At 46.0% G+C, this 17,720-nt stretch overlaps 1 protein-coding gene across 2 annotated transcripts in view; it reads left to right on the plus strand.

Annotated features, from left to right (window-relative positions):
* The window catches only part of ZFPM1 (zinc finger protein, FOG family member 1), a 163,198-nt gene that overhangs the window by 135,149 nt on the left and 10,329 nt on the right, over positions 1–17,720 (plus strand). The window contains exons 5-10 of one of the 2 annotated variants that reach the window (XM_077453368.1): positions 358–497; positions 10,728–10,827; positions 11,548–11,757; positions 12,642–12,866; positions 13,614–13,673; positions 14,522–14,617. In XM_077453368.1, the coding sequence (XP_077309494.1) occupies positions 358–497; positions 10,728–10,827; positions 11,548–11,757; positions 12,642–12,866; positions 13,614–13,673; positions 14,522–14,617 (831 nt within the window). The remainder of the gene's footprint in view (positions 1–357; positions 498–10,727; positions 10,828–11,547; positions 11,758–12,641; positions 12,867–13,613; positions 13,674–14,521; positions 14,618–17,720) is intronic. The other variant, XM_077453370.1, reaches the window with a different exon arrangement.

Raw genomic sequence — 17,720 nt, forward strand, 5'->3', positions numbered from 1 at the left:
ATATAACGTATTTTAGTTTCAGTGATATCACTGGGCCTCTCTGCTTCTCTATGCAATGCAGGCAGATTGTGATGTTGTCACCCTGTCACAAGGGCTTCCAATGGAGACTACAAGTGGCAATTTCATCACACGTTACATAGGCATGGTCCACTGTTGTTACCATAATGCCATGTAGTCATCGCTGGAGCTCATGGAGATCTGAATTGGCTGCAATGTAGCAAAGAATAGAGATGGGGAAAACAAATGTACATTCTCTCTGGTTATCAATAAACCTTAAATCCCTCATCACAAGTATTCTAGAGTCAATGATTTTCCACTGAAAATGTTGATAAGTTTCCATATTCTCTTTTCCTGCAGATGAACTGGTTTTGGAAAATCCATCACCCAGTGGAGTAAGCCGGGTCCGGGCCCAGACTGAACTACCCAAGGGGTTAACCTGGGGCCCCTACAGAGGAACCTTTTCAGGTTCTGCCTCTTCCCCAGACCAATCAGAAGTGGTAAGTGGATATACCATGTATTGGTGTCTGGTGATGGGGGGTGGGTGGATGGATAGAACCTAGACAAGGATAACTGGATAACTTCTTAATGTGTGGAGGGGTTTGGATCTGTAAGAGGAATAGTTGTGGAGAAGAGAGGAAGGGATGGGGTTTGGGTCTATAAGAGGACAGTTATGGAGGAGAGAGGCATGGAGGGGTTTTAGTCTATAAGAAGACCGTTGTAGAGGGGAGAGGGATGGCAACGTTTGGCTCTATAAGAGGACAGTTGTGAAGTAGCGAGGAATGGCAGGATTTGGGCCTATAAGAGGACAGTTGTGGAGGGGAGAGGAATGGCAGTGTTTGGCTCTATAAGAGGACAGTTGTGGAGGGGAGAGGAATGGCAGTGTTTGGCTCTATAAGAGGACAGTTGTGGAGGGGAGAGTGATGGATGGGGTTTGGGTCTATAAGAGTACAGTTGTGGAGGGGAGAGGGATGGAGGGGTTTGGGTCTATAAGAGGACAGTTGTGGAGGAGAGAGGGATGGATGGGGTTTGGGTCTATAAGAGGACAGTTGTGGAGTGGAGAGGGATGAATGGGGTTTGGGTCTATAAGAGGACAGTTGTGGAGGGGAGAGGGATGGAGGGGTTTGGGTCTATAAGAGGACAGTTGTGGAGGGGAGAGGAATGGCAGTGTTTGGCTCTATAAGAGGACAGTTGTGGAGTAGAGAGGGATGGATGGAGTTTGGGTCTATAAGAGTACAGTTGTGGAGGGGAGAGGGATGGATGGGGTCTGGGTCTATAAGAGGACAGTTGTGGAGGGGAGAGGGATGGATGGGGTCTGGGTCTATAAGAGGACAGTTGTGGAGGGGAGTGGGATGGAGGGGTTTGGGTCTATAAGAGGACAGTTGTGGAGGGGAGAGGGATGGATGGGGTTTGGGTCTATAAGAGGACAGTTGTGGAGGGGAGAGGGATGAATGGGGTTTGGGTCTATAAGAGGACATTTGTGGAGGGGAGAGGGATGGAGGGGTTTGGGTCTATAAGAGGACAGTTGTGGAGGGGAGAGGAATGGCAGTGTTTGGGTCTATAAGAGGACAGTTGTGAAGTAGCGAGGAATGGCAGGATTTGGGCCTATAAGAGGACAGTTGTGGAGGGGAGAGGGATGGAGGGGTTTGGGTCTATAAGAGGACAGTTGTGGAGGGGAGAGGAATGGCAGTGTTTGGCTCTATAAGAGGACAGTTGTGGAGTAGAGAGGGATGGATGGAGTTTGGGTCTATAAGAGTACAGTTGTGGAGGGGAGAGGGATGGATGGGGTCTGGGTCTATAAGAGGACAGTTGTGGAGGGGAGTGGGATGGAGGGGTTTGGGTCTATAAGAGGACAGTTGTGGAGGGGAGAGGGATGGATGGGTTTGGGTCTATAAGAGTACAGTTGTGGAGTGGAGAGGGATGGATGGGGTGTGAGTCTATAAGAGGACAGTTGTGGAGTAGAGAGGGATGGATGGAGTTTGGGTCTATAAGAGTACAGTTGTGGAGGGGAGAGGAATGGCAGTGTTTGGCTCTATAAGAGGACAGTTGTGGAGGGGAGAGGGATGAATGGGGTTTGGGTCTATAAGAGTACAGTTGTGGAGGGGAGAGGGATGCATGGGGTGTGAGTCTATAAGAGGACAGTTGTGGAGGGGAGAGGGATGGATGGGGTTTGGGTCTATAAGAGGACAGTTGTGGAGGGGAGAGGAATGGAGGGGTTTGGGTCTATAAGAGGACAGTTGTGGAGGGGAGAGGAATGGCAGTATTTGGGTCTATAAGAGGACAGTTGTGGAGGAGAGAGGAATGGCAGTGTTTGGGTCTATAAGAGGACAGTTGTGGAGGGGAGAGGAATGGCAGTGTTTGGGTCTATAAGAGGACAGTTGTGGAGGGGAGAGGAATGGAGGGGTTTGGGTCTAATAGAAGGATGATCCAAAAATGGCTAAATCTGAGTTTCTGTATTTAACAGCAGGAGAAAGGCAATGGATGGGGGTGGGGGGAGCGGGGTCGTTATCTGCTGCGCTTTAAGGTTAACGCTGGAAATATTAGACGAAAGCAAGCTGGGTTTGTGATAACGATAGAGGGCCGTTATCTCTGCGGAATGAAATCCTTCATTAACCCCTTATCTCCCCCGTTTGGGGTGTTATGATCTTGTGGCGCCACTCGTCCAGACACAAGACAGGCCAATGATTGATTCTGCTCAGATAGTGGCCTGCCTTCCTCCAATACTTCATTTATTGTCTAAATATTTTTGCTGGTGTTTTCAGTGCTCGCCCTGAACGTTATCGGGTGTCTTGATGGTTTGCAGCCCTGCTCATCTCTGCCTGGCTCCCCATTCTGATATCAGGGCAGCGCCAGGAGGGGCAGGATGCAAATGGTCATCCTTAGCACTTCAGACATCCTCTTCACTTCCTTCTCCCTCCCCACTCTTGGCTCTAAATCCCTTTCTTCACTAATTGTCACATCCGCCTCTGTGCTCCAGGCCTATCCTCCGAGTCATTCTGCTGGGCGCCTGTCCACCCAACTCTACGTTGCTGGTGGGAGGATTGTGGTCTGATCACATGCATGATTTTCCATCATGCTATTGCATCATCTTTCAGATGAAATGGTTATCTGTAATTGATAAAAGTACAGATGTATTCATTTATACTGTAGATCTGTATAATGAACACTGAGCCAGTCTGTGCACCAGAGGAGCTTACACTCTAATGCCCCCCTCCACCGTCACACACTATTATTATTCATTTACACCGATCAGCCATAACTTTATGACCACCCACCTAATATTGAGTAGGCCCCCCTTCTGCTGCCAAAACAGCCCCGACCTGTCAAGGTATGGAAGCCACTAGACCTCTGAAGGTACACTGTTGTATCTGGCACCAAACGTTAGTAGTAGATCCTTTAGGTTCTGTAAGTTGCGAGGTGAGGCCTCCATGGGTCAGACTTGTTTTTCCAGAATATCCCACAGATGCTTGATTGGACTGAAAGCTGGAGAATTTGGAGGTCAAGTCAACACCTCAAACTCATTGTTGTGTTTTTCAAACCATTCTTCAACCATTTTTGCAATGTGGCAGGGGGCATTATTCTGTTGAAAGAGGCCACTGCCATCAGGGAATACCATTTTCATAAAAGGGGTGGACTTGGTCAGCAACGATGTTTAAGTAGGTGGTACGTGTCAAAATAACATCCACATAAATGACAGGGCGGAAGGTTTCCCAGCAGAACATTGCACAACGCATCACACTGTTTCCTCCACACACTGCATCCTGGTGCCATCTCTACCCTGGGTAAGTGGCACCCAGCCAACCAATAATATAAAAGAAAACATGATTCATCAGACCAGGCCACCACCTTCTATTTCTCCGTGGTCCAGTTCTGATGGTCACATTGCCATTGTAGGTGGTTTTGGCTGTGGACACGGATCAGCTTCGGCAGCCTGATCGGTCTGTGGCTACAAAGCACATACACAGCAAACTGACATACCTTTTTTTTGTGCTTTTAACACATCAACTTCAGGAACAAAAGGTTTACTTGCTACCTAATATATCCCACTGACTTTCAGATGCCATTGTAATCAGGTAATTAATGTTAGTCACTTTGTCTGTCAGTGGTCATAAAGTTATGGCTGATCAGTGTATATAGCTCTGAAATATATTGCAGTGCTGTACAGAGGTCACTAAGCCAGTCACATCAGTCTCTGCACCAGTGAAGCTTACACTCTAATACCCCCCCCCCCCCCCAGTCATACACTAATATTATACATTTATATAGCTGACATATACCGCAGCTTTGTACAGAGAACAGTAACATCAGTCTCTGCACCAGAGGAGCTTACGCTTTAATGTCACCAACACAGTCCCTCCTCCATGCCTCCCTCTGCCCATACACAGAGCAGGGGTGTGGGTCAGGCAGAGATGTAGTGCCCCAGCCTTCTCCTCCATGCCGATCTGTGGCTGCTCTGGAAGCTGTGCCAGGATTTAAAGCAGCCTTCCCCGGATAAGCGGTGCAGCGGATGCAGTCTAGATAGAGTTTCTGATGGTATCAGTAGAGTTCAGAGCAGACACTGACCTCTTTGTTCCTGGGGAAAACAACACATCTCGTTACAGACCTGCCGGAGGAGGGGGAGGCGAGTCTGTATACTGTATGCAGTATATACCTCTGTACTGTATTCCCTGTACACGGTATATACCCCAGTGCTGTTTACTGTATTCCCTGTAAACAGTATATACCCCAATGTTGTATTCTCTGTATAGAGTATATACACCAGTACTGTATACCGTACTCCCTGTATGTGGGATATACCTCTGTGCTGTATACTGTACTCGGTATATACTCCTGTTCTGTATACTGTACATAGTATATACCTCAGTGCTGTTTACCGTATTACATGTACACATTATATACCCCAGTGTTGTATTCTGTGTATAGAGTATATACCCCAGTGCTGTATACTGTACTCCCTGTATGTGGTATATACTTTACTCGGTATATACCCCTGTGCTGTAAATCATACTCCCTGTACTTGATATATCCCCTTGCCCTCTACACCGTACTCTCCGTATGCAGTCTATACCCCTGTGTTGTATACTGTACTCCCTGTATGCAATATGCTTCCCCATGCTCTATACCGAACCTTGTATACCCCACACTCTGTGCCACACCTTGTATACCCCCGCACTCTGTGTCACGCCTTGTATACCCCTGCACTCTGTGTCACGCCTTGTATACCCCCGCACTCTGTGTCACGCCTTGTATACCCCCGCACTCTGTGCCAGGCCTTGTATACCCCCGCACTCTGTGTCACGCCTTGTATACCCCCGCACTCTGTGTCACGCCTTGTATACCCCCGCATTCTGTGTCACGCCTTGTATACCCCGCATTCTGTGTCACGCCTTGTATACCCCCGCACTCTGTGTCACGCCTTGTATACCCCCGCACTCTGTGCCAGGCCTTGTATACCCCCGCACTCTGTGCCAGGCCTTGTATACCCCCGCACTCTGTGCCATGCCTTGTATACCCCCGCCCTCTGTTCCCCGCACTCTGTATAAGGCTCCCCATACACACTAAAGCTCTGTGGTAAATCGCTGTCCCCAGTGACTTTCCCTTTTTCACATTCAATAAACTATCAGCAGCTCAGCTTTGTTTGCATCCAAAAACTGAAATAAAATAAAGATTGACGAATTGTCCAACCTCTCCTCCTGTGCAGCATACAGTGGACAGAAAGTTTTTCAGGGTGTCTGGTCTGTGACTTTAGTAGGCCCCTCCCATTGGTGGTACAGTGATTGTAATGAGCTCCTAAGCTGAAGAGTTCCTCTAATACAAAAGTACTGTCTTAAAAACAAAAAAATGAGGCAAACATTGTCAGCCTGACCCCGTGTTCCCTTGCGTTCTCTTAGGATAGTTTTGGGCTCATTTATCCAATCTCACGTGCGATCGCAGCACAGGGACTGTGTTGGTGACATTAAAGCGTAAGCTCCTCTGGTGCAGAGACTGATGTTACGGTTCTCTGTACAAGTCTGCGGTATATGTCAGCTATATAAATGTATAATATTAGTGTATGACTGGGGGGGGGGGGGGGTATTAGAGTGTAAGCTTCACTGGTGCAGAGTCCAAAAAACGTGTGTACCTTTCTATTCAGGCTTGCTCTTCACACCTGCGGGGGTTTATTTGGCTGTTTTATAGCCTGGAGGGTCGTTCACACCAGCAATGCAAGAACAGCGTAGTTTGCCTCATGTCCTACAGCTTAGTTCACATCAACGCAGGACTGAACAAAAAAAAAGTTCTATTTTTGCACACCATGTTCTATATTTATACAATATGTTCGGCCACTCAAGGAATTAATATAGACGTTAGGAAAGAAAAAAAAAAAAAAAACGCACAGCAGCACACATTCACATTGCACAAGCGTTAGATCTTGCCAGAAAGAAAACGTTTCCCCATTAGCACCAGTAATAAGCCCATCAGGAAAGCGACGAAAATGCGCTTTTGTCAGCCAGAACCGCCAGCTTGAAGATGCGACTCACGTTTGTTTTGTTTTTTTTTTGCTTAATTGTGGGTGATGTCATGGCGGCCATGCTGCGCTTTGAGTGGCCCCGGGAGAAGGTGAAGCATCCAGGCAGAGCCTGTGTGTGTGTGTGTGACAATGAGCAACGTTTTCTGCATCATCAGCAAAGCCCGGCATTTATTATCGCTCCGGGAACACGCGGCCCCCATCGCCGCGATAAGCCGGAGCTGAGTAGCGCCAACTCTCCCCCGTTCGAGGGTCTTAGAAATATTGGAAGGAATAATTAGATTTCATATCGTTACTGACGCAGCCATCTGAGGATCAGCCAGATTAATTTCTTCTTCTCTGCACTCATTAATATTCATTAGGGACTCGGAGAGGCTGAGTATTTCCAGCGAGGAAATGCTGGGCCTGCTGCAGCCGCTCTGTTTATTCCCATTTCGGAAACTAAATCCAGGCGTGTGCGTTCACCTTCCCGGTGCCTTTGAGGAATAATCAGCAGTGGAAAAAGAGCACTTTTTTTCACGCGTTTTTGTTTACTGCACCCACAGGTTTTGTTACATTGTAACAATAATCCTTACATTGGCCAACGCAGAAGAAACTATTTTGATATTCTAATGAGCACCTTACCTATCTATAGCAAACCATTTGGAGGCTCTTGAAGTATATACAGTATACAAGAATTCAATAAGTAAAAGTAGGATGATCCACAACTCTTCCCTCCAATAATTCTTGTATTTCCCATTGGCTGTAATAATACAAAGATATGTATGTTGTCACAGTTAAAGTGGTAATAAGAATGTCCATCCATCCACTGCAGCCAATCAAAAGAGAACTTTGCGGTAACCTCCAGAATTCTGATTGCTGGAGATCCATTCGATTTTAATGTGACATGGCATTGCAAATAAAGAGCACTTCTCCTCTTGGGCTCCATTTGCACCTAAGTGTATTGAGAAGTCATGCAAAATCGAGGCAGCTGTTTTTCCTGGAATTTTTTGTTCTAGCACAGAGATGGGAGGGAGGCACGAGGCATCAGTACCTCTGGAATAAATGCGCTGCATCTTCCTAATTTGTAGCAGCAGGCACTTGTTAGCAAAGACAGGGTTTCTTTAGCCCTGTCAGGCGAACATTGACCGCCGTGCAGCAGTGGGATGTGGGAATTGCTGGCGTGGGCACATTTCGGTGGGCATTTCAGCCGCCGTCTGCAAATCGCAGTGTCAAGCCCCCAAGCAAAGCACAGCCTGTTAATATTTCTGCAAATAACACTCGATGGAAGGATAACGATGCTGAATCCTCCCTCTCTGCTGAGGCAGGATCGCCACCTAGTGGCCGCCCTGTGGAACTGCTGAACAGCCAGTCAAGGCTGTATTCTTATTTTTCATAGATTGTGCAAAGTTTTCTATTGGTGAGGAAGGTGTTGAGGCGATTCCGCCTTGCACCAATAAATTATTCCACTTACCAGCGGGGTTTCTGTTATTAAATCTGACATCGGGCCTTCCCTTCAGTCTTGCACGGTTGTACAGGTTGTCTCATAGCATCAAATGGCTTACTCCGATTTCACTTCTCACAGCTGGAGGCTGTCCAGGATCATCTAGTCTTTTCCTTCCCAGCCTGACCTGTGCATTGAATTTTCAGTTCTTTCAATCACGAAGGCTCAGCATCACATGCGCGTATAATCCAAGTCAACTTTCCTAGGAGTACCCAACTCCTCCAGACTGTTGCCCACCAATAAAGGCATTTTGATATTTGTGGAACTCCTCCCAAGAACCAGACCACTGCTTGTGTCAGGGCTGAGGGCTCTTGAGAGGAGTTCTGATACAGGGGGTGATCCAAGAAAGCGTTGACAGCTCAGAGACGCAAGAAAAATGCTCACATCAGGAGGTGAGATTTTTAAGGTGCCAATAACCCAATTTCATAGACAGATATTAAAATTCATAAATTTTTTATCATATTGATTAAAAAAAAAATGTAAACCTAGCAAAACAATATATACACATAATATGAACAAGAACACATTTAAAAATACTGGATCAAGTCATTTTGGATGTTGACAAGCATGATCGATAGTTGATGATAATTATGGGCTGATAATCCCGACATGTTTCGCCAATAAATTTTGGCTTCCTCAGGGGATATTTATTACTATACATTATTGATGCATGTAATCATCCAAAAAGAGATGCAAGAGTCTGAGATCCATGTATAAACGTTTGGCAAACAAATAGACGTAGACACACCAAATGGCTGTGGGATGAGGAACTCATGTGCTGGCCACAGGAGGGGGAAAATCGGATCCTTAGCCACTGTTAAACTGTTGTTATCCCCCCAATGGTGGGGTCTTCAATCCCTAATCCTCCCCAAAGAGCCACTTAGGGGAGGGTGATTCCTCCAAAGGTCTTGCCTTTTTTTCACCACCACATCTGTGTGTTTCAGCCTCCCCGCTGATTCGGGTATCCGATTTCTCCCTCCTGCGGCCAGCACATGAGTTCCTCATCCCACAGCCGTTTGGTGTGTCTAACTCTGTTTGTTTGCCAAACATTTATACATGAATCTCGGGATCTTGCTTTTATTTTTAGATGATTACATGCATCAATAATGTATAGTGGTGTGTATCCCCCGAGGAAGCCAGATTTATTGGGGAAACATGTCGGGATTATCACCCCATAGTTATCAACCATTGATCATACGCGTCAACATCCAAAATGACTTCATCCAGTAATTTTAAATGTGTTCTTGTTCATATTATGTGTATACATACTTTTTGCTATAATAAAAATTTATGAATTTTTAAATCTGTCTATGAAATTGGATTATTGGCATCTTAAAAATCCCAGCTTCAGGATGCTGTAATGTTTTCAGGAAGCTACAGTATCTCACAAAAGTGAATTTTTGTAAATATTTTATTATATCTTTTCATATGATGACACTGAAGAAATTACACATTGCTACAATGTAAAGTAGGGAGTATAGTATAAATTTGCTGTCCCCTCAAAATAACTCAACACACAGCCTAATTAATGTCTAAACGGCTGTCAACAAAAGGGAGTACACCCCTAAGTGAAAATATCCAAACTGGGCCCATTAGCCATTTTCCCTCCCTGGTGTCTTGTGACTCGTTAGTGCTACAAGGTCTCCGGTGTGAATGGGGAGCAGATGTGTTCAATTTTGGGTTATCGCTCTCACTCTCTCATACTGGTCACTGGAAAATTCAACACCTCGTCGCAAAGAACTCTGAGGATCTGAAAAAAAAATTGTTGCTCTACGTAAAGGTGGCCTAGGCTATAAGAAGATTGCCAAGACCCTGAACCTGAGCTGCAGCATGGTAGCCAAGACCATACAGAGGTTTAACAGGAACAGGTTCCACTCAGAACAGGTCTCACCACGGTCGACCAAAGAAGTTGAGTGCACGTGCTCAGCATCATATCCAGAGGTTGTCTTTAGGAAATAGACGTATGAGTGCTGCCAGCATTGCTGCAGAGGTTGAAGGGGGTGGTGGGGTCAGCCTGTGAGTGCTCAGACCATACGCCGCACACTGCATCAAATTGGTCTGCATGGCTGTCATCCCAGAGCAGAGCAGTATTCCAACATGAACATAACCCCAAACACACCTCCAAGACGACCACTGCCTTGCTAAAGAAGCTGAGGGTAAAGGTGATGGACTGGCCAAGCATGTCTCCAGACCTAAACCCTATTGAGCATCTGTGGAGCATCCTCAAATGGAAGGTGGAGGAGCGCAAGGTCTCTAACATCCTCCAGCTCTGTGATGTCATCATGGAGTAGTGGAAGAGGACTCCAGTGGCAACCTGTGAAGCTCTGGTGAACTCCATGCCCAAGAGAGTTAAGGCAGTGCTGGAAAATGATGGTGGCCACACAAAACATTAACACTTTTGGCCCAATTTGGACATTTTCACTTAGGGGTGTACTCACTTTTGTTGCCAGCGGTTTAGACATTAATGGCTGTGTGTTGAGTTATTTTGAGGGGACAGCAAATGTACACTGTTATACAAGCTGTACACTCACTACTTTACAGAGACGCAGTGATAATCTAAGCTAAGGTATGTAATAAAAATGGAAAGGTTTTATTTAAAAATGTCATTATGTTGATGAGGGGGAAGGCAAAATATAAGCAGATTAAACTTTAGCTTTGAACGGTTTTGGTAGAAGGGCCCTTTAACATGGAGCCGCCTGAGTGTTGTCACTCCCGATTGTCATGCTCTGTCTGTGTCTGCAGGGTGGCGCTCTCTCACTGGAGGTGGATGAAGACTGCTGGCTGAAGAATGTGACTTTCGTCCCTTGCGAGTTCGAAGCCAACTCTGTCCTGTACCGGAAAGGTGAGTCCCTGGACCCGGTGTGCTGGTGGGCCCGGTGTGCTGGTGGGCCCGGTGTGCTGGTGGGCCCGGTGTGCTGGTGGGCCCGGTGTGCTGGTGGGCCCGGTGTGCTGGTGGGCCCGGTGTGCTGGTGGGCCCGGTGTGCTGGTGGGCCCGGTGTGCTGGTGGGCCCGGTGTGCTGGTGGGCCCGGTGTGCTGGTGGGCCCGGTGTGCTGGTGGACCCGGTGTGCTGATGGACCCGGTGTGCTGGTGGACCCGGTCTGCTGGTGGGCCCGGTGTGCTGGTGGCCCCGGTGTGCTGGTTTCAAGCCGTGTTGACAAGACCCGGCTGAGTGCAGGAAAAACTGAAAGCGGAGCTTTTAAATGAATGCAGCAGACGCAGCCTGTCTGCCCAATACACCCGATGTAGTCCAGGGCACCAATTCATCCCGCTGCTTTAAACGGAGCCCGGATGGTTGTTTGGGAATACTAGTTCCTTATCTTGTGGGCGTGCACAATATCTTCCCAGCTCCGCCCATTGCAGACCTGACAGCGCTGAATTATGTGGAAAAAAGGCTGCAGAGCTACACGAGACACTGAACAGCCTACTGAATCCGGCTATAAATCGCACATTACAGGCAGTGATGCAGACTTTGTGACTTGCAGTTTTTATTGAGAGCACCCTTTAAATGGGCACTCCGCATCTTCTGAAACTTTAAATAACTTTCCATATCCCTCTCTTTAGGGGACCAGATCTGGTGTAAGACATCTCAGGTCATAGAACAAGGTGACGTGATCCGGGCCTTCCTCATGGCTGAACCCCAAGCCATCCCTAACTTCAGCATAAAGGAGGAACCCGGAGAGACCTCACAGGCGATTGTCACCCAACCCGAGTTCCAGCTCCTCCCGCAGCAAGCTGGCATGGCGGCCATCCTGGCCACTGCGGTGGTTAACAGTAAGTAGCAAGTTAAAGTGGACCACTCATTAACCAGTTCAAATTTCACCTTTGATTTGTAGATGAATTAAAACATGTTACTTTGTATCTCCCCCTCTGAGCAATGTTTATAAACAAAGTTACTTTATTTCTTTATCTTCAGCCTGAGCAATGTTTGTAAACTGTGTTACAAAGTTACTTTGTATCGCTCTATCTCCCCTCTGAGCAATGTTTATAAACAATGTTACTTCATCTCTATCTCCCCTCTGAGCAATGTTTATAAACAATGTTACTTTATCTCTATCTCCCCTCTGAGCAATGTTTATAAACAATGTTACTTTGTGTCTCCCTCTATAAATATTGCTCAGACAGGAGATAGATGCAAAGTAACATTGTAACACTATTTGCAAACTTTGCTGAGACTGGAGATGAAGAGATAAAAAGTAACATGGTTTATAAACATTGCTCAGACAGGATACAAAGTTACATTGTATATAAATATTGCTCAGACAGTGGCATACAAAGTTACATTGTTTAAAAAGATTGCTCTGACGGGAGAGAAACAGTGTAACTTTGTATCTCTCCATCTCCAGTCTGAGCAATGTTTATAAACCATGTTATTTTGTTTCTCCCCTATATCCCAACTAATCAATGTTGATAAACAATGTTACTTTGTATCTATCTCCCATCTGAGCAATGTTTATAGACAATGTTACTTTGTTTCTCTGTCCGAAACAGTATATATAAACAGTGTTACTTTATGTGAAAGGATGATTTCTACTAAAACACAAAGCCATTATTTCTTTGTATTGTACTGAGGAAGCTCTCTCTATTATCTAGCATGCAGAACATTTGCTGAGAATATGAACCAACATGGTAAATCTCTTCTTTTTCCTGTATTTCAGAGGACATATTTCCCTGCAAGGATTGCGGAATCTGGTACCGCAGCGAGCGCAATCTGCAGGCTCATCTCATGTACTACTGCGCCAGCCGTCAGAGCTCCACCTCCCCCACCTTGGACGAGAAGCCGAAAGATTCCTACCCCAACGAGCGGGTCTGTCCCTTCCCGCAGTGCAAGAAGAGCTGCCCCAGTGCCAGCTCCCTGGAGATTCACATGAGGAGCCACAGCGGTGAGTGGAGGCCTAGACAGGGATATCCATAATGCTTGTAGCCAGGTCTGGGTTGGGGGTTTGACCACCCTATTATTCTTTATTTTATTTTTAGGAGGTGGGGGGTCTATAACAGTATTATTAGCTCCTCTTGGGGTTCGGATACATAATACTGTCATGTACACTCATGAGCTGGGAAAACTCTGCTACCAGCTAATGTTGGGTAGCAACTCCGGCCCCCTTTATTATTGTTTTTTTTCCAAGTTGTACCGATCAAGGTGACTTTTATGCGCCCACTGGCTGTGGGAGCCATTGTTTTTTTTTTCTCCTTCATTTTCAATGAACTATTGCATGGCTCATCATACATTATTACTCCTACTTGACATAACCTCTCTCCAACGCATTTCACTCCCAATTAGGGCATCATATCTGGGATGGTAAACAGAATGAAACGTGTCAAAGGAGGAGTAACAATGTAAGAGAAGCCCTGCAGGGGTTCTAAAGTTCATTGAAATTGCGGAAAGAGAACAGCAGTGTGTGGCCAGGGCCTCTCAACTCCAGAGTTGTCCTCGTGAAAAGAAACAAGTCAAATTGATCAAACATATTGTTTTTTTATTGCCAAGGCTGGAGACTTATAATTTAAAGTAAAATCAGTCTGTATATACAGTAAAGCATGCTTGTTATACTCACTATGGAACCTAATGGGTTAATCCTCTGCATTGTGTAAAAGCTGTTTGTGTCTTCTCTGATCCTCCCCTTCTTCCACAGTCCCCAAACCATCTCCTGATAGAACAAAGCCTTGGGGGCACTCTGCACATGCTCAGTTTGGTGTGTATTGCTAGGGTTTTTTTTTTGTTTGTTTTTTCTTGGGAGAGTGCATGTGATCAGCACAGGGCCAATCAGACAGAGGGGTCAGGGGTCCTGCAGTCTTATGGGAGAATCGGGATGAATAAAAACTCCTACAAGCATTAAACAGACAGTGATAGACGTCACAAGACTGCTATATACTGCTGATGAGAAGTTATTTAGCAGTTTATATTTACTAAAATAATTGCATTTTCATGTTCGGTGGGAGACCAGATATAGTGAATACAGGGTCCTGGGTTTAGTAACACTTTAAAGTGGATTAATTAATATAAACCCCACAGTGACTGGTTCTCTTTATTATTAAGGCTAGAGATTTGTGTTCCCCATATTAGTGCCCTTTTAACACATTTTGCATATATACACCCTCCCGTCAGTCAGCCCCGCCATCAGGAAATTATACTTTGTAGCACAGAGGGAAGTCTGGATCTGCACTATGGCCAATAGTGATCGGTTAACCCTTTATTATTCCAGCACCCATCCTTCCTCTGTGGCTCACTCCAGCAGCCGACGAGCCCTGTATGCCAATATTCGAGGCCTCCTCCATAGATCAGTTCAGAAGAGTTGTCCGTTATAGAAACATTTTTGGCACTTGAGACAGGCATTTCATCTCCCATCTCTTGGATTTCATACGATGTTCCACTCTCTGCGTTCAAAGTCTCCCCTTCAGATGAATCGCAGCGCAGGCTGTTATCTCCCCCATCTTAATCAGAGCGTGCACGCTTCTCTCTGTGAGCAAAAGTGGCGACTATTGCTTTGTGATAACGAGGCGCCCAGGGGTGGCGCTAACGGCTTGTCTTATCTCCCCACAGGAGAACGACCGTTTGTGTGCTTGATCTGCCTGTCCGCCTTCACCACCAAGGCCAACTGCGAACGCCACCTGAAGGTCCACACCGACACCTTGAATGGTACGGTCAAAATCAATCGTTTTTTTTTTAATTTTCTGGGTCAATGCTTCATTTACCACTACATAGTGTGGGTATTTGTGGGCCACCTTCTGCAAATTATTGGTCTAGACCCGTGTTTCTCAATGCCGGTCCTTAGCCCTTGTACACACGGTCGGAGATTCCGACAACCAAATCCGTCGGATTTTGTCCAACGGATCTTGTCCGAAACTGTTGCATACACACGGTCGGACAAAGTTGTCGGAAAATCCGATCGTTCGGAACGTGATGACGTTATTTCGTTACGATGGGACTACATTCAGGTTAGTAGCCAATAGCTTTGATGTAGGAATTTGATCTGAGCATGCGTGGCACTTTGTCTGATCGGAATTCTCTACACATGATCGGAGTATGTCCGATCGGAGCATTTTGTCGGAAAATATTTTAAGCAAGTTGGAAAATTTGGTCCGACGGAAACAGTCCGATGCAGACCACACACAGTCGGAATATCCGACAAAACGCTCCGATCGGACACATTCCGTCGGAATCTCCGATCCTGTGTACAAGGGCTTAGTGGCTCCAAAATGGTTCATGTTATTTATGACTTTTAGATAGGCGAACACAACTTTTGTTGAATAGTTTGAAGAAATACAGTAATTATTACTGCTGCCAGTGTGTTAATGAGGGTTGTTGGTGGCCACCAAGTACGGATTTGGAGAAACACTGCTCTAGGCCAACAGTTGGCTGCCCCCAAGTGAATATTTGGCATATTTTAAAGGGATTGTCTACATTTTCCGATCAAACTGGCCTACCGATTAACTTCAGCCTGTGATGCAGATGTTTAGTGAAAGGCATGGAAAGTTTACACAGCATGCCCACACTTTTCCCTGCAGAGTTCCTTCCAGTTATACCCCTGCAGGTGTGTGTAGCATGTGCAAACCTCTACCACAAGGCAGTGCTGGAGCAACTAACCACTGACTGGTAGGGGTTACAAAAAAAAGACACAGCCAAGAGGCACTGGGGCCTATAAATTGGAGAAAGAAAATATTCTACAATCCCATTGGCTCTTGTGGGGCACTTGTGTGAAGCAGGGCTATCCTTTAGTGGGGCCCCAGAATGTTCTACAAGCTCATTGCCTCGCATGAGGCTGCATATATGAAGCAAGGCTATCCTTTGGTGTTGACCCAGAACGTGACTCTAAGAATAAAAACACAACAGGAGCGCCAGACCGATTGTGACAGTCAAAGTAGCTTTAATGATTCATCTAGATAAAACAGCCAATGCGTTTAGGGGATCAAAACACTTCATCAGGGTTATAACATAGATTTTAATCTTGTGTACTTATATGCTATGATTTGTTTTTTTTTTGTTTTTGTTTTTTAAAGTAAGAACTTTATTGAAAAACAATATTCACATGTCAGTATCACAAAACATTGCAGGGTTAAAAAAAAAAAGATGGTACAAAAATATTCTCAGTATACATTGTTTACATATGTCTGTATAGAGGAATTCCAGTCAATCGTATCCAAAAGGGTTACTAGAAAAAGGTTATCAGATATTTACTAGTAGAACACTCTCACCCGGACAAGTGAGTCTTAGATAGACACTGGAGGATCCCCAATGGGGAGGGGGGGCAAGGTAGAGCGGAGAGGACATGGAGGGGGGGCAGGGAGGATATGAAGAAGGGGAGGGAGAGACTGGGTGAGGGGGGGACAACCAATGACAACCAGGCCTGGCCCAGTATTGTAGATTAACCTAAGGGTCCACTTCCAGGGCTGGGAGGAGAAATCTGCAGCTGTAAAGAGCCCCAGGAATCTATCCAGGAGGATCATATTTTGTCAAACTTACTTGGACAGTTCCTGTTCATATACGCTATTTTATGCAAAGGTAAGACATTGTTCAGGGTATTCCACCAGGTGGTGATGGTGGTTAGCACTTCAGCCTTCCACTTCAGTAAAATTTCTCTGCGAGCAAAGTTTATGGAATATATTATGAACAATTTGGCATATTCTACCAGCGTGGGGCCGTGATCACATTCAACAACAAGACCTCGGAGTTAGTGGGAGTGTTGTCCCCATACCTGTTCCCAGAAGCTCTGCAGAAGGGGGCAGGACTATACCATATGTATAAAGGAGGTCTCCACATCGTGGGCAGGATGAGAATCTATCCAGGTAGCTGCCAATATGCGTGGCGTATAGTAAGCTCTGTAAAAATGTTATTTGTATGAAACGATCTCTAGGTAACATAGGAGGAAACGGCTATCCCAGTCTTCATCAGAGTGGGATGAGATATCCTGTTGCCATTTTGTACAGACCTTAGTTAATTTAGAAGATGGGGACACAGAGATGGAAACATAGTGTGGACAAGGGGCTTATCAGGACTTTAGTTGAAAACAACCGTTCCACTGGATCTGACTCGAGGGTGATACCATTGGGGAATTGGTGTTGAAAGGCGTATCTCACCTGCAAATATCTGAAGAACATCCATTTGGGAAGTTTATATGCTGCCTTAAGCTCTGGAAACGTACTGAACCTACCCCTTGTCACCAGGTGCTTCAGCCCTACTATGCCTCTAAAAGCCCGCACCCGAGGGTCGGGAACGCTGCGCATATGACGGAGATTGGGGTTGCCCCACAGAGGAGTGCAGGGAGAGAAGGTCTCCGGAGTGTGGTGTGATGCGCTAGCTCGATGGCAGACTCTTATTGTTGTACACATTATAGTTGTTAACTCAGAGTGGGTACTAACCCACTGACCCAAGGATCGCTGCCTCCAAGGTCACTGCCAGATTGTCCTTGGGCTGCAAGAACCACCAGTGGAGTGACACTGGGATGGCCGCCCAGTAATATTGCTAGAAATTGGGGAGGGCTAGTCCACCTTGTCCTACCGATAGATGCAGTGTAGATGTCGCCAATCTAGGCACCCTACTTAGCCAGCTAAAGGAGAAGACTATGGACTTTAGTCTTAAAGAAAGGCGCTGGGAGCAAGAGTGGGCAGTTTCTAAAGAAATACAAAAATGTAGGGAGAAAATTCTTTTCTTTTAAATTAAATTTACCCTGGGAGTGACTTCCAGTCCATACAGCACCACGAGAACGACGTCAGCAGGGGTATCAGGTTAAAGTCCAAGTACC

This window comes from Lithobates pipiens, unplaced genomic scaffold (assembly GCF_037356315.1).
Source record: "Lithobates pipiens isolate NorthernLeopardFrog02 unplaced genomic scaffold, aLitPip1_a1.2 Scaffold_10, whole genome shotgun sequence".
In the NCBI taxonomy this organism is placed as follows: domain Eukaryota; kingdom Metazoa; phylum Chordata; class Amphibia; order Anura; family Ranidae; genus Lithobates; species Lithobates pipiens.